At 41.2% G+C, this 21,219-nt stretch overlaps 2 protein-coding genes across 3 annotated transcripts; both read right to left on the bottom strand.

Moving 5' to 3' along the window:
• Window positions 1–1,218: 1,218 nt before the first annotated feature.
• LOC119744499 (tctex1 domain-containing protein 1-like) lies at window positions 1,219–2,467 on the bottom strand. The gene is made up of 2 exons (XM_038220441.1): window positions 1,519–2,467; window positions 1,219–1,319 (listed from the first exon to the last, which is right to left on the bottom strand). Exon 1 carries the CDS (start codon window positions 1,992–1,994, stop codon window positions 1,527–1,529), a length of 468 nt encoding a protein of 155 aa, XP_038076369.1. The 5' UTR covers window positions 1,995–2,467; the 3' UTR covers window positions 1,219–1,319; window positions 1,519–1,526.
• A 1,759-nt stretch (window positions 2,468–4,226) lies between these two features.
• LOC119745765 (ras-like protein rasG) lies at window positions 4,227–19,725 on the bottom strand. Of its 2 annotated transcripts, none has more exons than XM_038222360.1 (5): window positions 19,376–19,725; window positions 12,662–12,798; window positions 9,623–9,679; window positions 7,864–7,937; window positions 4,227–7,590 (listed from the first exon to the last, which is right to left on the bottom strand). In XM_038222360.1, exons 2-5 carry the CDS (start codon window positions 12,729–12,731, stop codon window positions 7,111–7,113), a joined length of 681 nt encoding a protein of 226 aa, XP_038078288.1. In that variant the 5' UTR covers window positions 12,732–12,798; window positions 19,376–19,725; the 3' UTR covers window positions 4,227–7,110. The 2 variants fall into 2 exon arrangements, with proteins under 2 accessions (XP_038078288.1, XP_038078287.1); XM_038222359.1 differs by lacking the exon at window positions 19,376–19,725 and adding an exon at window positions 13,415–13,706.
• Between the last annotated feature and the right edge of the window lie 1,494 nt (window positions 19,726–21,219).

Below are 21,219 nucleotides of genomic sequence, written 5' to 3'. Positions count from 1 at the left end.
AAAAGTGCCCCGTTGTTAGGACCGGAGAGTTCGGCACAGCAGTACTGTTTATACGTCTGTTTTCTTGCTCCCCCTACCCCCCCCCCCAAAAAACCATCACAACCTACTTGTACATGAGATGATAGTTCGGAATTTGGTCAACTTGCTTCCTTTATGCCAGTTCCGTGAAATTATTGGTTCGACAATTAGTGTGAAAGATTCATTATCAACATCTGAAATAACTATTATAATGTATATCCAAAATAACACTTGAGTGGGGGGGGGGGGGGGTAGACTGATGAAATGCTCACATTCCATTTACGCAATATATAGGTTCATCTCATACCGTTGTATTTTACGAAGGAGGAGTGCACAACGGATGGGGTGGGGGTGGCAGGGGAGGGGCGAAGGGGGGGGGGAGAGAGAGAGAAAGAAGAAGCACTACAGGCCGACTTACTTCAGTATTACAAACTCAAAGTTTGGCATGAGAAATGTAATAGTGTAATGTTTCACTCATTAATGTTAATGAGTTGGGGTTTGAGCATGCGCACTGAAGAGCGTTCAATAAAACACTTGAAATGCTAGCAAGTATATGCGTCATGGCTCATTTATTGTCCGGAATATTACAAAAAGCATCTGTGGAATTCACCAGAACAAAAGTCACGTCGTCTCTTTTTTTGTCATAAAACAATTTACTCTTGACCAAATTATACTAAAATTACCGAATTAAAAATAAAGCAGGTAGTCCTGTTTTCCATGCGTCGTTTTTGTGGGGTGAACTTGTTTTTAGCGTCAGTATTTTAATTCTCACATTTTCACCGAAATCTCGATCGACACATAAAGTTTGACAAAACTAGCAAAAATTAAGATTATTCACGATAACTTTAGAACTGCCTATGCTAATTATTTTCGTTAAATGTTTGGAACCATAATGCCAGTTATTCGTATAACCGGTGCTGTTGGAGATTATTATTTAAGTCCAATGGCCTGTACACAGAATCTTGATTAGCTTCATCTCTAAAATAACGTAAATTTACAGCAAGTTTGCGTGTAGGATTGAAATTACTAAACGTATTTTTTAGTGGGAGTAAAATCAGAGATCATGAGAGCTGCGATCCCCTCCTCAAACTGTATAGGAGGATCAAAACTGACTCCTGAGTATAATTGAAAGTTTAATCACATGACACATTACTCAAATTTGAAATTCTGACTGAAGAAACAACTTTCAGTCAATTTCAAAATAGTCTGTTTGATGTGTAGTTTCATCATTGTAAAAAGTCTCCACATTGAGTGTTCATCTAACTTAAGACCCTGTAACTTTCGATCCTGTCTGCATCGTACACTGTAAACACGTTGGGCAAAGTGGGTCGATATGTAGACCAACGTTGGCCAACATATCAACAGGTTAAACTCTAGGGCGAATTTTTCCCAATTATTTAGAAAATTAGAAAATATTTACCCAAATTTAGTAATTTCAAACCAATGTTGGGTAAAATTATATTGCCCAACAGTGTTTTACCCATTATTTTATACAGTGTAGGAGAGAATCAGGCGAAGTACAATCCATAGACCATGGCGACAGCATACAGAGACCCGTTAGTGAAGTGAGCGGTAGTCGAGGAGTCAGTGCGGTCATCCCACAGACATCGGCTGCCGAGGTGCGTCCCAGGTTTCTCCCTCACGCTCCCGATGCTGACCATGGCGACAAGCTTGTAACGGGGGAAGTTGAGCTCCCGGACCCGCTGGTTGATCTTACCGGCAAGGTCTTGAGAAAGCTGCTTGCAGCGGACTGGGTCGTAAATCTCCTCCTGAAGATGAGACGACAGGATGTCCTCTACAAGCCTACCGACTTCGAGCTCGCGGAACTTGCGGGGTCCAGGCCCGTCCATACGGAAGGACGGCTCGAAGGCTGGTGGGCTGCTAGCCCGTAGGTCCTCATCGCCACCTTCTTGTAGAGCAAGAGCCAAGAGACCTCCTGTGTTCGGCTCCATCTGGCTCGCAGTTTTCACAGACATTTCTAGAGTTTCTTCTCTTGAACACGTTTCAGTTGAAAAGGCAAGACTTGCACCGAGGAATTGTGAAGCAGAGGCCTAGCCTATGCCCTTCTTGTCAGTAGAAATGAGTTCATCAAAAGAAGTTTCGATGAGGCATCAATATTGGTGGTAAAGCAAAGCCAATATCCGAAATCGCCAAAAGTCATTCAAACTCCTTCTTGTATACATCGAATGTTCCCAAGATCAAAAGGAACTGATGATGAATAAGTATATCCTGCACGATGATAAGCCTTCCCCTGTCTTCTCTTCAGATGAGAGAAAGACAGTCACAGCATCTTACATCGAATCAAGATCCTTACTGCGATGTATCTTCCCTCCTCTTTGCCTTTATAATGCAAACAAAAAAGTTTCTGTTGATGTTTCGTCTCTAACATTCATCAGGAAAGTAATCATCGCTCCCTGCCAACAGTGTATCATAAAAACACTCAATGCCATCATCAGCCCGCCCTCTAACACAAGAAAGCATCAATATGGGTTTAGCCACCCATGTTTAACCAGTATGTTGATTGAGAACACACGGTCTTTAACCGCCTTGTGTCTTCTTCTCTTTGTATCCTCCGGCTACTGTTTAATTTGCACATCATGATGTTTGGCTTGGAGTTAGTCTCTGACAAAGGGATACTTTTTGGCAAACAAGTGAGAGATTTCATGACTATTTTATGGACCTTTAGTCTGCGCCCAGGGTAGAAAGCTGAGGGCGTGATCACCAAATTTAGAGGGAATAATACCAATATAACACCAATTTGAAATTTTATAGGAATCCTTGATGCAAACAAACTTTCATCCCAGTACAATATACCTATTCAAAATTCATGTCAGTGACATCGCTCTTTATAAGTCATTCATATTTTCGAGTAAGCCACATAAAAGGACAAAACTATGTCTAGCCCTAAGAAATTTCAACTGATAAAATACCGTTCATCCCCAAATATTAAAAGCCAATTGGAAGTTTTTTAATGGTTTTTCTGCAATCGTACAGTCAAACGCTCACAGCTGGGGTGTTCAGAGCACAAGACATTATTCACAAGTACAGATATACAAGGTACTTGTGGAGCAAAATGTCTTCCTGAAGGACAAACGAAGAATGAATTATAGCATTATTGCTGATTTGAGGTCCGCAGTCAGAAATAACGGTCAGAATATGGAGAGGGATTTTGCAATTTCCCGGTCGTGATGGTGTAACTTAAAAAAAATACCGAACATTTAGTGAATTTCGTTCACATTGACACAGCTAACTTGCCTTAATTCAAACGAGTTGCGAGATCGTCATTTGCATTTACTATGTTGGACCTCCAAGAGATATAGGTTTTTACCAATACCCCTATTAGAATTGCTTCTCCCTCCCCCCCCCCCTCCCTCCGTTTCTTCTAGTGGGGCCAGAAAAATATTTTCTTAAAATCTGTCCATCAAACTGGACCTACCTCCTCCTATTGTTTGCAACAATTGCATGTTTTCCCGTCGACGTGTCTGAGGTATGTCCAGGTCCATTAGGGCAGTTTGCCCAGGTAGGCCTACATTCCACAACGATCCACCAACTTTGTTTTGCCAAGTGGCGATGACAGCAAAAAACCAACACGGGCGAGTGTGGGAGAAAGGTAAACAGGCTATGAGGGGGTCCGTTTGATTGGGTTAAGGGGGTGATGAGTCTGCAGAAGAATGGAGGGGGGGGGGGTTGAGGGAGGAGAGGAGGAAAACTAGCTAAGGGCTAGTTTGTGAATCGGAGAGGGGTTGGGTTTGTGCCAGGGGTGCGACTTCGAGTGTCGGTACAAATACTTACAACTTTTAGCTTTAAATATTTTACGGGCGGTGGCGTAATAACGTCCAATTTGCAGGCGGGGGGGGGGGGGGGAGGACTCAATGCGTTTTTAACAATAAAAAACTCATTCTTGCCTTCCCCAGATTTTGATTTTTTTTACGGGGGGGGGGGGGAACAGGTCTCGATTGGGGGGGGGGGGTACGCTCCCCCATCTGCCTCTTAATTATTGTTGAAACATAATTGCAACGATTTGTGCATTAAATATTAAAGTGCCCATCGTCATGTACAATAAAAAACATAAAAATGTAGACAGCATAGACGTTGTTGCCTTTCAAATTTGAAAACCACCAATAATTACCAACAGTTGGCATGGTCATCGCAATTAAGAGACAACAGGTTCCGACCAACAACAAACATGAACGCACCACACACAGTGCTTCTTTTACCATCAATGCACGACACATTGTTTATTTGCCATCATGATAAATAATGATATACCAGCGAAGACGTTACAGTTTGTTAAACACTTAAACTTTGACAAACACATTATGGATCGAGCATTCATAGTGTGATTTTCATAACAGATGGAGTTATATCATATTCATACTAAAATGCGACCCTGCACATTAATTTTAAGGTTCTCAGGATCACTATTTTGGGGAAAGCATAGGCTACATCCATTCATACAATTTCATTTGTCATTAAATCTCAGATCATGTTCTGGCGGTATACACTATTCTCTGAATTCGCATGTACACCAAAAAGTGCCCAAGAATATTGCAATGAAACAGAAATCATCAGTTTCTGCTTCCAATAACATCTCTGAGTAGTCCCAAAATAATCCCATCTTGGGACCTGTGTAATCCACTCTTCCAAGTCTTCCCACTTTTTCAAAAGTCAGATTCATAATGAATCGCCAAAAAGCATTAAATATGCGCGATATTGGAGAGTGAACTTTGCACGGCGAGAGCATCCGCATTAACGTTTGCGCGCCAAATCCTCCCGGGGAGGGGGGGGGGGACGCGCGCGCAAATGGTTGAGAAACGCAAGTTTCTCAACCAATCAGATTAAAGGACACTCGGTCGCGCGGATGAATATTCCCAGCCAAATCTCAGGAGTACGGTGTCCTACGCTCGCCACTGTATTTATGGCGCCACTGTATTTAACTGTATTTTAACTAAAAAAAAACCCCACGGATCCCACATATGACTTTCAAATAGCCCCCAAAATATTCTTATCTCAAGAAACAATCGAATCGAAATTGAGTGTTTGAATGTACAGTGGCAGCCCTGCGGAATAACAACGGAATAAATTATACAGACTGTGTAGGCTTGCAAATCTCGCGGTGACTGCGCTTAAATAAGGCCAAGTACTTATTATTTCAAGACAAGTGGATAAATGCCATCTTGACATTACTCCTGTATTCCCTACAGAGAAGAAGTTTAACCTTTTATATATACTTTTAAAGTCTATATGCTGAATAAAATAAACCCCACGTGCATTTTGTTAAACTGCAAGTTACTGTTTTACCATCACATATAAGTACACACAATTAATCTGTTCTCCGCCAACCCATTCAAATACAATATAAGTTTACTTCTTGCATAAATGAATAAATTTCACAGGCGATAATATCGAAACTGCATTGCCTTAATGTTTTTCGCGGAAAGCCCGTTCCTACTTTTCATTTGTTACATCCAGTACGTGTTTATAGTGCACACCAAGGACACAGAATAAAAGAATTTCAAAGAGGACATAATACAATAGGTCCCCGGTTGGCTACAAAATGTCCCCGGTTGGCTACACAATGTCCCCGGTTGGCTACACAATGTCCCCGGTTTGCTACATAATGTCCCCGGTTGGCTACATAATGTCCCCGGTTGGAGACATAATGTCCCCGGTTGGCTACAAAATGTCCCCGGTTTTCAAATGGAGAATGGGAGGAGTTGCAAAAGTGTAAAATACTAACGAAATAACTCATAGAAAAGACGATGGAAGCTCTTCTGTGTGCACAACAAACAAAGCTGTGACGTGTGTGCGGGCGATAATGAGATCGACCTTATGAAAAACAGAAGACTTAGAATAAAAATGATTGAAGAAGGTCAATTTCAAACATGTTTTCGAGACAGGAACATGAACAACAATCCCCTTGATGACGTAAGCATTAGAACTATAATACGTCACCTCAACAGGTATGTTAAATAAATTTAAAGTGTTCAAGTGCAATGACATTCAACAACACACCACTGCACCTTGCAACCAAATATAAATTATTGGAAAACACTATGGCGTTTCCCAATAAATATGTTTATGGGAATTTTAAAGGATTGGCCAATCCTTTAAATTCCCATAAACATATTTAAACAATAGCACATTAAAAAATAAGACACATATAAAAAGCAAAAAACAAAAACCAAAACCCCAAAAAAACATACTTTACAACACTTAAAAATGATAAATAGTGATGAAACACAAACAATTCACAAGGGTCTCACTAATACCAAGGTAATAGACGATGCCCAAGGAACACAGAAACACTGAACAAGCAATATCATGAACAAACATATACCTTTAAGACGAAACAATTAACTAAACGAAGACACAATTTGAAACGACTGTCAAGTACAAACCACCAAAAAAAAAGAGAAGAAAACAAAACAGACAAAAAACCATAAAAGGACATTACACATAACATGAACATTCAAAAAAGATTATTCCGAATACATATAATCTCATTCAACATCTGGCCATTGTCCCAAGACCCCCCCCCAAAAAAAAAATTCATCTCCAACAAAATCTTCGTGACCTGCTTCTCCAACTGAGGTCATGTTAACATTTTCATTCAAAAACATTCGAAATCTTGATTTCTGTCGTTCGTCAGTCCCAATTATTTTACACATATATCGATCTATCTATATATAGATTCATGTCATCTTCAGCCAAAATAAAATAAATTCGCACCTTGTGCAAATTTGTCAATTACTGTACACTGATTTAATATTTACATTCCACATTTTTGCTAACAAAATAATCACAATGCCGTTTTTCTCAAAGCGACGTTAGTCTGAAACCAGGTTCATAACAAACAATAAAATAACAGTCACAAAATGAGACCACTCAGATACACTATTTACAAATCTTTATAGCACCATTGTTGTCTTCGAGGATACTGAAGATGTGTCGATGACGTCATCCTTCGTAAACCAATCAATTCACGAGTTCCTAGCGTCAAGACCAATGAAGGTAGACACATGGGAACGTGTTTGTTGACTAGGAGGCAGGCTCTGAGACAGTTCGAGGTTGTCATTGAGTCTTAAGAGCTCATAAACTTGGGCAGGTTTGCCGCCTCTGAAACACTTTAGTGCTGTGTTGTGTAGTGAACACTGGTTCCTCATCAATCACTGTCTCCTCCTTGATGCTCGTCTTAGAGTGTCCATACAGAACGCTGACTGCTCTCCGGATGTTCCAGCCCTTCTTAACCTTCAACCTCCGCAGCTCACCCTGCGCCTCACGGACAAAATCCAAGATGGTGGCTTTCAGACCGACGCTGTCTGTGGCCGCTGACACTTCATGGAACCTCCAGCCAGCCTCCCGGGCTAGGGAGAAGCCCTCTTTGGTGGACACTCTCCGGCCTTGCTCCAGCTCGCGTTTGTTGCCGACCAGGAGGATGGGCAGATGAGATTTGAGGGAGGATTGGAGCCTCTCCCGAAAGATTTTAGCGGCGTCAAAGCTGACCCTGTCTGTAATGGAATACACGAAGAGCACGGCGTCTGCTGCTTGGAGATAATCCTCCAAATGTGTCTGAGGAAAGACGAAATAAACCAAAAAAAATGATACAAGAAGGTAGTTTCAAACCTATTTTTGTCACACACAGAAAGATATCCTAAATGGATTTGAGAGTACGCAAAACACAGCGGCTAAACCAACAAAACACTTAAAGAACAGGTTTAGAAGCAAGCAAATGAAAGAAATTGGGATATAAGCTTTTTAATGATCCAATATTTCTTTAGAGTCATTTCCCAACAGCTTCAGAATGGTAATTTGCTTCATCGGTTTCAAATGAGAATCTCTTACCTGGCCTGCTGTATCGAACACTTCTATTCTCGTCGTTTTCCCGTCCACCGTCTCCATCTTTTCGTATCGGCTCTCTAAAAGGTTAAACAAAGCGAGGACATCATGAATCACTTTCAGAAAATAATCAGAAAAGACTCCAATACGAGAATATCAATTAATTAACATTTAGAACTTAATCCAGCCATTTCATTTGCATTGACGTCAAAGTCAAAGACGAGGTTAACGATGTTGATTCAAGACGGGGGCCCAAAAAGTGCAGATTATCCCATCCCGTATGTTATGATTCGGTCAGTGTCCTCGCGTAATCACACAAACTGCGCTGCGCTGTGTAATTTGAAGAATTAATTTCCTGGGATGTGTCTTGCCTGACGTCAGTAAGACGGACCAATTACAAACAGAGAGAAGAAACGGGTGAGTTATAGTTTGGACGAGAAGCGCTGTAAGAGGTGTGTTGACTCAGAGCGTATCGGAGACGAATCAACACCGACCACTTGTCGAAGTCTATAGCAAACAGATTTCAACCCACATTTTCAGACGTGAAAGAGTTAAGGTTCTGAGATCGAAATCGTCTTGGCATGACATCACGACTTCTCCGTCGTTATGTTCACACGGCGCCATATTATTTTCATGATATCAAGTTGCGTGTATACGTGACTGAAATGAACATGAAGAGACGAAATGGAGGCGCATTAAGAGGGAAACAGAGAACGAAAAAAATACCAAACGACAACGCCTCAAGACAAGACCACCTCGTCACGAAAAAAGGGCATAGACTCCAATTTCCGATGATTAAACCAAGGGTTTCTCAAAAGGAACATTTTAAGCCGGAAGAAGTCTAGAGGACAAAGGCGACGAAGAAGCCTCCAGTTAAAGGGGCGAAAGGAAAATCCCGGAAGGATATTCTAGCCTGGGCGGGATTCGAATCTGGGTCATAAAGATGGAAACGGGGAAAGTGTCACTTCGCTTCCTCGTACAACCTCGTTCTCTCCTCAACTGGGAAACTCTGTACACCAGTCATGATGTCACTTGGGGATTAAGTAAAACTCTGTACACACTAGACCCAAGTCACTATAGAAATGTAAGATTCAACTTGATTCTTGAGTAAGCCGATTGCTCAATTGGTGACATGCTTTAAAAGACAAATAAAACTTTGTTCCACTACCCTAATCCTCATAAAGTCAATCATGATTCACACTCTCTATAACAACAAAGAGAGAGAGACAAAACATCCGAGGGAAACAGATTTCTGATCTCAGTAATGAACAGGTTGATCCAAAGCACAAGTTGGCGCGCCGTCACCTGGGCCTGTCTGTCAGATCGTCTGGTGTTTGTTTAATGGATATTGTGGTTAGTCACTCTTATTAATATCTGGATAAATATAACTAAGGATTACACTTAATGGTCAGACGCTACTCTGACCACGCTGTGACACCTGACCAGACTGAACTTGAAGTAGTCCCATCGTCACACAATATAACAAAATTGTAATCTCAAAATATAAAGGGGCGTGTCAATCAATGCAAAACGAAAGTCACAAAACACTAAGAATTGTTACATTGTCTGTTTTGACGAAAATGGTTTCAACAAATCTTTTCTCGTCGATGACAAACCATTAACTCGTTCTACTTGACGCGTCAAACGTTCACGTGACAGCAATTTACCATTTTCAAAAATGGCTATCATAAAATAATTGACAACAACACACGTGGCAACGAAGTGGAGGAATTGAACACCAACAAACGAGCGAAGGTACACTTACCAAGTGTGGGATCATATTCGTGTAGATATCTGCCGCACAGAAATCGAACCGCGATGGCTGCAGAAGTAGAGAGGATGAAAACAAATAACATATTCAATTTCTTATAGTTGAATTGAAGTTGATTTGAATCTGAAATTTGAGCTTTAGATTGTGGATAGAATTAAGCAGGAAACCTCCTTGAATTCGCACAGCGTGACTAGGCCGAAGCCTCTTCTCTGATTTCGTATTCCGTTCCTTGCGTTGTTATTAACAACTTATATCAGGCATACATGTCATGAACGCTTACTATCTGGTGAAAACAAAGCTTTCAAATTAACAACATGACATCATCTAACAACCTTTGTTTGTAATTTAACAATTGAGCAAAGAAATTGACTGGAGCGGGGTTGGAACCTGCGACCTCCGGATTACCTTTTCGTTGCTCTATCAACTGAGCCATAGCCCTACATGTTGGCGGTTTCCCCAAAGTGTCTTTGTTCCTGGGCGCTATAGCTTATAGTCAGAAACCATAAACCCATATGCCATGTAACTTTTCATTATATTTAGGGCAGTAAACAGCCGGCAACTAGGGCAAAGTGCACATAAAATCTAAACTTCAAAACGCACGGTAACCTTTTTTTCAATTAAAATGTTAGCAATCACTAATCAGGTCTTGACTGGGCACCGTCTGGTCAGGGGTGTGACCCTTCATTGGACTCCTGGATTAGCGTATATTCTTATGATAATTCTTTCCCCCTAACGGTAACCCAGTGAAGCACTAGACGACAATGGTCTGAGTTTCATCCAAGGACCCATTATAGGAAGATAATTGGCCCAGATATGAAAGGGGTGGGAGTAGAGGCTCAACGGCTCACAATACTTGTTGACACGCAAGCTCCAGGAAAGTGATATAATTGGGGGCACACTGCTTGTTAAAAAAGGGAAGTGACAGTTACAACTTTTTTGTTGATTTGGAAGTTAGGTCTTGTTAGTTCCAACGTTCCAAAAGTGGCACTAGACATATTGTTGCAATATAATGTCTTCGTGCACATGCCTATAGCGTTATAAAGTGCAGTATGGTCCCTTCATGAAAATGCTCGTTGCGGCCTTTGAAAATGCAAATTGAGGCAGTCTCGCCATTTTCAATCACTTTCGTTGGTAACCATAATGAAAAAAAAAAATATTTCTCAAATCACATCAATTTACCGAGTGTCAAATGGCTAATAGGCCTCCTGCAGCAACCAAATGGCAATAAGTTCTTTAACAGTTTATTTAACTTTGCTCTGTGGAAACTAAAATGTAACTTAACTAGTGAATCCTCCCAGCTCAAAATAATGTTCCCAAAACCGGACACAATTTTGGCGTCGGCAAAGTTCAAAGGGTGTTGTTATTTTTGTAACAGTTAACAGTTAAACCAGCAGACCAACCCCGGTCTATTGTTCAACATGGCGTGGTCCCGTTAGCCTGAGCAACACAAACACATTTTGGTCACTGTCTTTCTACTACAAACAAAGCCTCGTACCGTGGGGCGAGACTTCACAAGCACCGACACCATACCCGAGCCCGGTCAACACTGACTTATCAAGTTGGCATCAACAAACTGTTGGTGTAATGTTCGGATTATTCGCTAAATTCAACACCTGTTTAGACAACTCAGGTGTTATTTTATGACATAATTAATTGCTCTTTTCATTTAGGCCACAGGTGTGCGCAATTGGCGTTCGTCTTTATGCTCAGATGGTAAACTTGCTTGAGAATTTATTTCTTCGAGAACTAGACTTTAAAATCTTCCTGACCGTACTGGAATTTTATGAAATTGTATGAAATTGTATCGTTATTAACATATGTCACTTCGGAATTTGTTCCGGTCAACTTGAACGTAACTTTTACTAATAGGTTTGTGAATTGGTTATCAAGCTCGAATGCACAGAGCTTGACAAAATTTAATTGGGGATCAACTTTCGTCCCCAACAACTGAATATCCAATTTTCAAGGATATCCCCGCTGCAGGGTGAAACCTAACATAATTATGATCAAGTCAAATTAATGGTACCCTGGGCTCATCTTCCAATCTATTGGCCGACCAACCACTAGCTCAGAGTGCCGACAGAACAACACGGACTTATTTTGTCTCTTTAACCACATGCAGAGAATCTTAAAGATTGCTTAAGGATTACAGAAAGGTTGTATTAAACTTGAGCAAATATATGGACGGCGCGCTAACTCCATCTACGCATGCCAACACTTGACTAGCTCATGTGACTGGCTTTCCAAAAAGTTTCCACTTTGTCGATGTCTCAAACAAATATCGCCCTAAGATATAAATCATGTCCAAACACCCACAGGTTGATTCTAAAGATGTAACCAACAATTACAAGTGATCTGTTTGCTGATTGGCTCACTAATTAATGGATTGTTATCACAAGGTGCACGCTGGGCCATGCAGCGGGGACGATCAAAGTTATCAATTTAACATGTCGGAAATGTTTCAGCAGATAAAATAATAATGTGTCAAGCTCAGCGATAGGTGTTCAGGTGATATGATCATAATGACTGCAGGGTAACAAGGTTCAACTTTGGCACAATTTATAGGGTCCAAGTTGGCCTGTTTTTCGTGCCTCAAGTAGCTGCGTGCTATTGGCTTTTGGGGGCAAGTGGTAATAAACTCCAAAATATTGATGATGTTGAAATTAATCTATCTTTTTATTGACAAACTCCACATGCGTTCACTAGAAGTTTGGTGTTCATTTAATTGCACTGAAGACAAAACACACTTCAAGACTGCAAGACCGTAAAATGGGTCTGTGTTGTATGTGAAATTTCTCAAAATTGTGAGAAATTCACAACAAAAAAACAAGTCGGATCTGAACTGCCCATGTGAGCCACACATAATCACATGACATGAAATGCAACAAGCATAGACTATTTTGTTCCATCTGTCATTCAAATAGCAGTCGATGTGGTTTTTTTTATTGCGAAATTTGATTTTTTTTTTCAGGAAATTGATCAGATTTGCTCAGATAATATAAAACCTTTTTAAAGAAAATTCTCGATTCTTACCAGATTTTCCGACGCCGTCGTTCCCGAGCAGCACCAGGCGGAAGCCGTGCGATCCCTTGTCCGTCTTCATCTCGTCCGTGTAGAACCGGCTGAACTGCCTGGCTAACGTCTTCAGTTTCTCCACCGGACTTGGTGGGCTGAGGAGAACACGGAATGAGGACAACACGACGTGATCACAATAATGTCATACTATTAATATAACCATCATCAGTGACCACAGGACTCAAGCACCACCCACCACATCATTAATGCGCGGCTTTATCAGATCGTCTCATCAGCTTGATGAGGTCATGAATACTCACCATGATGTTGGGCCAATATGGAATACTTTATGATAATATCTGCGCAGAACCAGATTAAGTGAGATAGTCGGCCAATGAAATGATCAGGTGTTTTTTTCCTGACACACTCCTCTTTCGATAAAAGTATATGCAATGCAATCAATTAAAAAAATACACATTTCGTGCACATAATGCCAGAAACAGGGAAAAGGTCAAATCCAAAGCATATTTTAATCATTCACGAAGGATTATTACACAAGATAAAATCTGGTTGCAGTTTGAGCATGTAAACTCCTGATCAAACTCCTTTGCGAGGCTCCTAAATTTTGAAAAGAAATTCAAAACTAATTCATGATGCATTTACAGCAAACCAACCAAATTATATAAATCTCCAAACGGTTGAAAAATATCCTTCAGCCGTGGAACATAAAAACGCCAAAATTCAGCGGCAAGTTTGAAATTAAAAACTCACCCGTCATATAAATGTTCAGGCACGTTACTGTTAACCGACGGTGCCATCTGATTGTAAGAAAAATCTATCCTCGGTAAAATCGGTAAAATTCAAGTGAATATCAACTTAGACGATGAGGATGCTCAAAAATGGCGTGTTGAATCGTCGAAAGCTTGCGTGCAACTGAGGCTTTCACTCCTCCTACTCCACTTGTTGACGACTTCTCAAAAACCCACTGATGCCTCAAATCTTTACTTGTGTTCTGTTGACACCACCGTTAATACCCCCAACTATGCAATAAAGTCGTCCCACTGCACAAACAACAAGGTGCTTGGGACGGTCACACAAAACTTTCCAACGGTACCCCCAAAGGGCTAGAATTCCAGCGCGCAACCCTTTTGTTCAACGCTGTGAGCTGGGCCGGGCTTGGGCGCCGCTAGCGCCAAGATCCTTGGCAAGGATTGACAGGTTTTTGTCTCTTCCCCACTCTTACAGCTCGTTAATCAGTAGCTGGAAGTACCCTTATTTTTGCACTTTTACAAGGACGGGGGTGCTGCATCGAGAGGGGTCCTTTTGGTTTTCCAGAAAAGACATGACAGGGGATTTCTAAAGGGCGAACAGAGCAAATCTCCTTGCCCCAAGGGAGACGACGAAGCCAGTCAAGTCACGCGCTACGATCGCCCCACTCCATACGCCCGCTTCGTCCACTCGACCAACCCTCAACGAGTGTCTTCATCCGGATTTGAAGCCATCTAAGGTGGCATATGCTTAACATCACTATCGACGAAGAGGACAAGATCGAGACAACAGGTCTCGAATTATGTATGCGGATTGGAGGGTGAAAAGGGACATGTCTAAAATCCGCCAAGAAAACTGAATTTAGACCATGTCACTTTGATATCCTCTTAAGCGTTTGACGATCCAAATTTATGCGAAGATCTTGCATGTTTGCTTGTATGGTAGAATTTGGTTAATTTAGAAAAATAATGAGGAATGCAACTTGAATTGTTTGAAAAAGAAATAAACTAAAACTCCACTAACTATTAAAACATTTCTTTCTATTGTTTCTTCCAATTTTGATGATGCGAAGAAATTTGCTAGTAAATTTTATCGCAGTGAAAAAATAAGAACGATGATAGAAATCATTGAAAGGAGGCAATAAGGACTTACGAAACACATTCAATTGACTGTTGTATTGAATATGGCTCCAATATATAGTCACCATGACGTTTGTAATTCGAATTTCTGCTTAAACATACAACAATCCTATACTTAATTATACCACGTGATTATACACGTGGTAGTTACCTAACCAGTTTCACAATGGACCTATATAAAAACCCATTTAACCTTAACTAGGAGGAAGGGAACAAACAGAAGCCATAATAACGATATCTCTCAAAATCGAAGTCAATTATACGTTTGTTCCTCATTGTGGTACGCCTTATCAAACACAATCAATCAAATCTGGGAGTAAAAATACACCATAATTCATGGCCAGTTACACAACACGGGATGTAATTTGATTGGCAGTCACCATGCACGTGACTAGCCTTTCGGCGTGAAGCGTTCGAGTTATCCTAGGCAGGTCTGATAATGCATTCAGAACATGAAATGTATCGTAAATGGTGCATAGAGCCACCATGTATACTTTAGTTATAGAAGCAGGACCGAACATTGTTACCTTCTTGATATACATTCATGCTAGAAATGCTCGCTACAAAGGCAGATCAAAATGCGCCAGAATGTAAAAAAAAAACCATATGGTTACTCTCAGGAAATCAAACTGTGAAGCCTTCGACGTCATAATTCGATTTCTTTGATGAAAGTGTGTGGTTTGCTCTGCGGGGGAAGAACAGATTATGGCTAAAAAAAAGTATCTTCTCAGAAATGTTGTCAGGGATGCAAATGAGACCACAAAGATAGACCACGAAATTGCCATCTTTTAGAAAGTGAAGCCCTGTATTTTGTGAATTTTAGACCGCGGCTGAGTTACCTAAAGAGGTAACACATGTGAATGACCGATTTCAAATAACCAAAGCTATTAGTAAAATGCTTGAGTAAATATTAATCTGAAATCTATATTGTAAGTTTTGTTTAGCAGTCTAACAGTAGGCTCCCTATTGCCTGTTATTTCAAATATTTCTTCTAAATATGAAAAGGAGCTTGGTCAAAGGTCCCACACAACTATACCCATCAAACAATGTAATCAAAGAGGCACGTCAAATTCGCCATTAAATTCCATCAGTCAGTTGACGTTTATGGTCTAACGGACCCCATTACAAGTCCTTCGCTTGAGCTGTGAAAATTTTGCACAAAGACGTTTCAAAAGATAGTCGACACCGATTGATCGATTCTGCTGAAATAATGGACACCAGCTTTGCAACCACAAAGGGTCGGTCATAACATAGATGATTATGGAATCATAACCGCTTATATGCATTTGTTCCACAAGGGCAAATCCTTGACGCTAAGGAATATAATATACATAATGGTACCGACTTTAAAACACTTAAAACAGTATAGACACGTGATCATTATGTGACGTGGCCGGTGAACATTCCCTTTTTTAGTTTTGTATGCATGAGAATTCCCTCTTGCGAGGATGTCATACTAGAGCAAAATCGACGTCATCCTTACCCCAAAACTGAGGCTTTCGTCGTTCTAGCGCGTTAACCATTATTACGTATACCCTTCAAATGGTTAAAACTTGTCAGCAACTTGAATAGCCCACTTTGAGAATATTAATCGAGGTACATGTACATCTTAACTTAGAGATTTCAAAGCCATTCGAATTGGATCAAGTAGTTGCTTCAATTTGACAGTGGAACCTCTCCAGCTTTCAACTCAACTGCGTAAATGGGCAGGTCTAGGGGTCTAGGGGTTCCCCCTCCCACTCGCCGACCCACTAAAACCGCCCCTCCCATTCCCCAGGAAAAAAATCACGAGTTGTCATCAGGTTAAGGTTTTAGGGGGGGGGGGCTATAGTACGCACTCTAGTGTATTTGCACCGCACCGTACTACATGTACTTCTGCTAAATAATCAAGACACAATCTAATAAGACCCTTGCTCGTTTGTCAGCACATTTCTCTGCCCCGGGGAATCATGCATTCTCGCTTCAAGTGATTCCTCAGTAAATACCAACGTCGTTTTACATACGGAGAGACTAGCATGCGATCCAACAAGTCGACCAATGCATTAATGAATGAGAATATCAGGGGTCATTCGATCACTAGTCAGTCACGTCAACAAGTCATATCAAGATATAGCCAACTGCTGGTCAACAACGATCAACAGACTTCAGTAGTATATTCATTTGCTGATTAATTGCATTTGACAGCAACGACAGGAAAGAGTTTCCCTTAATGCAAGTATTAGGTGTCTGCCATTACACAAGTGTAATTTCTTTCCGTTGTGCTTTAATCAGAGGCGTGTGGAACGAGTGGGAGGCCACGGGGGGGGGGGTCCCTATATTGAAGCCACGGTGACCCAATTCAACCCCCCCCCCCACCCCCACCCCATTCGAAAACATTCTGGATTATCCTTCCATGATGTTACACTTACAGAATTTCTTTGTATCAGTCCTGAATCTCTCAAGTATATTATGATTTTTTTCACACCCTAGGGGTACATGACTGACAGTATGAGCACCCCTGAAAAATTACCCATGGAGTTTCTACAATCTTGAGGTCTTTGGGCCAAGTCACACATGACAATTTTCACAAGCAACACAGCAGTGGGGGATCTACGGGGTGGGTGGGTGGGAGGGGGGGGGGTCTTACGCACCCCCCCCCTCTTTTGGCCGCAAAAAAATATAGGAAATTATGCAGGAGTAATGTAGCATGTGCCACTTAACCACCCCCCCCCCCCCAGCCAAAGCTGGATCCAACCCAGCCTACATGGAGGTAATCAAATGCATTGCAAACTAATGAACCCTAATTACAAAGTACAGTTTGTAAAAAGCGTGTTTTTTTTCTCGGAACCTTACAGGGAATTAAAATCATTTGTCTGTCGTTTTCTTATAAAATCTAGCTGTATGGAGGAACATGGAGGAACAAGTTGCCTGTAAACTTCCTTGCATTACCGACAAGAGTGGTTTGGGAATCATCCATCTCGATTGCAAGGCACGCATTACACAAAGAGCTTTAAAAGGACAACAAAAATTACCAGGAAATTGCGTCAAACACCTTTTGTGCCGGGTAATCAATAATAAACCACAGAGATGTAGACACCTCTTATTATTGGTGCATTAACTCATCATTCGAAGGAACTTGATTGTTTGGTGTCTCTTTCTTCACTGATCACGCATGCATCTCTGGAGAGGAGGATCGAGTCTGGATTTCTCAGTACAGCAGGCTCCGGCAAAAACCAAATCACAGCAGTCAGCTGTGGATGATCACTCTGTTCTTTCAAAAGCGTGAATTTCACCCCATGACCAACTGAAGTACGGATAACAGACGATTAAGAGTGGAACACTAGACTGTAATACATTGAATGAGTTTGGAAAGAACACTCAAGTTGTTCGATTGAATAAATTTCATATTCACTCATGACCTCCAGAATTGTATACTCATCATTGAAACCAACAAAAGGCAATTCGCAGAACAAAAAATAGCAACAGACAAAAATTAATTGTTTCCTTGAAGTGAAGATAGCTCCATTTTCACCGAAAAGTAATAAACAGACCTTCAGTGATCTAGCTTGAATCACCATGAGAAATATAAAAGACCATCAGCAGAATATCTAAGTGATCAATTCTAGGAATTCCTCGTTCAGATCTGAAAGGCAGGTACTCATTTGTGGTATGCGCTTTCAATTACGAAAGTGAAAGCCCAGTCCAAAGGGGAAAAAAAAAGAATAAATAATAAGTCCATTAGGCTCTCGTGCCTATTATAATAGATTGTTCTGGGAAGCACTGGAATAATGATGACCCGCAGAGTCTTGTTATATTACTCGGAAACTCCTCTGAAACCTTCTTAATCCCTTTAAATGACAAAGTGAAGAGGATGAGATAAGGGCTGGAAACCAAATGACACGAGATGGCGCTGTTCACGACAGAATTATGTGTACACACAATAATAGTATGCGATTCACGCTCCCTGTTCAGTTATCGAAACATACCAATGATAGGCAAAGCTAGTGCTGCTGGTTCCAATCCAAGACAAGAGGTCCAAGTGGTGATCCGAGTCAAATTTTGGCCCATGACAAGGCTTAAGCAAGTCTAATTCACAAGTAACAGTTAGTGAGTGAGCTGAGCCAGGTACCACATGAGGACTGTAGGCTTGAACTCTGGGACCAGCAAACTCACCCTTTCCAATATTTCACTGTACTACTTTCACTTCTTTGCACACGCCTAACCACCGACAGACGGACATTGGAGTTCCGATAGGCACTCGGTATTTTTTTCGTGAAAAAATGAGGGACATCGTACCCGTCCCCGATTAACAAAGTGGGGACATCCCCTCCCAACTCACGACAGAATATCATAGAACCAGGGAACATTACTGACAGAAAGAAGCTGAATATTATCCCCAATCCTTCCAAAATATCCATTTTCTGAGGAGTTTTTTTTTTTTAACAGAAACATGACGGAATGTCATAGGTCGTGCCGTATTATCCCAATCGTCCCATGAGACCATTAACTCTGCGTTTGCTTTTGACAGCATTAAATCACTCACTCTTCCCTTTACATTTTGCCCCGCCCTCAGATAAACACTTGGCTCGTCACTGAATAACACCCCTCGGGTACATCACACACCAAAATAACAACATGCGCGTGAAACGCATCGGTAGAAAAGTTACTCACAGGCATAACCCCAATAATTATTTTTGAGCCCTCGTTCGGATGTTCAGACGTAGTCGCAATGAAGATGAGAGCCTTCTCTCCGAAAATCACACTAAAATGGTTATTGTCACACGTTAGATGAAGATATTTCAAACGATTAAGGTATTTGAACTGTAAGCAATTATTGTCGGCTTACCTGCAGTGTTGTGCGGCTCTTTGAGACGTCGCTATGGCAATATTTCTTCTGATCCAGTGACTTCGTCAGGTGTGAAACTGTTGCATCAAGTCTCTATCCCTAAAACGGGTGATCATTCATTTGCAGGTATCGCACGCTCGAGAGGCGCACCACGCTTGTTATTCCTCTCGGCTCGCAAGAAGTGTGTCCCCGTTGTTTGCTCAATAAGTTGTTTTTCATCGACATAGACCGGGAGCAGCACAAACACGTGCTTCTTCGATGACTCGCTGCCTACGTACGTACGTGCGCCTGTAAGAGTTCGCCCACATAATATACGTGTCATCAGCCTTGCTGATCAGGCAAGTGTATGTGTTCGGCCCTGGCTCAGTTCGAATTCCGCATGCATGATATGCAATTGCTCCCGTCTGATAACGCCGGCCTGCATCCGAGTTGCCGCAGAATCATCAACCAGACTGTGCCTATCATCTTAATGGACCCAAAAGCTATTTTCTTAATCTCGCTAATCATGCGGCTTTTGTAGATGAGTGGTTGTTTTTCTTTTTTCACCACACGGATCAGTCGGTGATGCATGATAATAAGCCAACTTTAAAACCCAAAAGTCAACGCAAAGATTGCACACGCAATAAAAACACGATCCATTTGACTTTATACTATTTGTAAACCAAGGGGAGTTGTTTTTGTTTTAGAATTAATATCTAAAGCTCACATGCAGCAGACATTCAGTGAGCGGCGGATTAGACATCAGCCAAATGGGGGGGGGGGGGGGGGCTTAATATACATACAGTGGAACACCTTTATAACAAGGTCCTTGGGATTTTACAAATTACCTTGTTATAAAAACCAAAGACTTGGGACCTAAAATTGTCCTTGTTATAAGCAGGATGTTGTATAATAGTTTTCTTGTCGGGGTTCGACTGTATTCAGATTATATACTTTAAAGGTTGATTGGTTTCGAAACTCGTCAAAACAGGGAATTAGAAAGTCAGATAACGAGCTGTACTAAAGGTCAACAGTGTGACCGAGTCTCGATAATTGAGACTGAATTATAAAACAAAATCACTATAGTTAAGTAAGAATTGACGAGGACCCTGACATTTTAGTTTATAGGCAAATGTTGGTGGAAAAGTGTAATTTGGGGGCACTCTAGCTATCTCCTCAAACAATTCAACCAAAGCCAACCTTGGGAAAATATGCCAATTAAAAAACAAATATCATTGCAAGGTATGTATTTTCAACATGTAAGTGAAATCCTATACCCTCAACAATTTGACAAGGATCCCTGCATCTTTTCAATTTAAAATGATATGAAATGTATGGCAAAGACGCAAACTTAAGGAATATTATGACCGACATTATGAACACAGCATTTTAAGAACGTCATTATCGTCACCGTCATTGTCATAATCATTGTCATCATAAATATACAAAATGGCTACTGCCCCAAAACTGTTCGAAATTGCCAGAGAGATGGCCCTTATTATAATAGATACCGAAAAACAAATTCCATTTCCTCCCCCCCCCCGCCGAATACCATTAAGAGTGGAGCAAACAGGGTAGAGAGACATTGAAAGACGGTCACGACCACCTCCATCGAGGCTCAACCCCTCCCCCACCCCCACCACAATCCCCTCAGAATTAAGGGAGACATTTTAATATATTTTTATCATTACAATAATATTTGAGTGCCCCTACTGAAAATGAGGCCACCTTCAGTGCCCCCCCCCCGAAAAAAACTCACAATCGCAAAAACCTACAAAGACAACAATCACTAGCACTCTTAGTAACTGTCTGCCATCTGGTATGTATTAAAACTATAAGTGCTGTGTTAAAACCTCAACTTTGTA

This window comes from Patiria miniata, unplaced genomic scaffold (genome assembly GCF_015706575.1).
Source record: "Patiria miniata isolate m_02_andy unplaced genomic scaffold, ASM1570657v1 HiC_scaffold_7, whole genome shotgun sequence".
In the NCBI taxonomy this organism is placed as follows: Eukaryota; Metazoa; Echinodermata; class Asteroidea; order Valvatida; family Asterinidae; genus Patiria; species Patiria miniata.
Note: the sequence above shows the minus strand (reverse complement) of the source record. Positions and strands in the feature narration are given on the sequence as shown.

Excerpts from the sequence above, each read along its gene's own strand:
- LOC119744499 (XM_038220441.1), bottom strand. The coding sequence starts at position 1,994 with ATGTCTGTGAAAACTGCGAGCCAGATGGAGCCGAACACAGGAGGTCTC.
- LOC119745765 (XM_038222359.1), bottom strand. The coding sequence starts at position 13,461 with ATGGCACCGTCGGTTAACAGTAACGTGCCTGAACATTTATATGACGG. Across the intron at positions 12,799-13,414 it reads CCTGAACATTTATATGACGG|CCCACCAAGTCCGGTGGAGA; the intron begins GTGAGTTTTTAA and ends TGTTCTCCTCAG. Across the intron at positions 7,591-7,863 it reads TGTTCGATACAGCAGGCCAG|ACACATTTGGAGGATTATCT; the intron begins GTAAGAGATTCT and ends GTCTTTCCTCAG.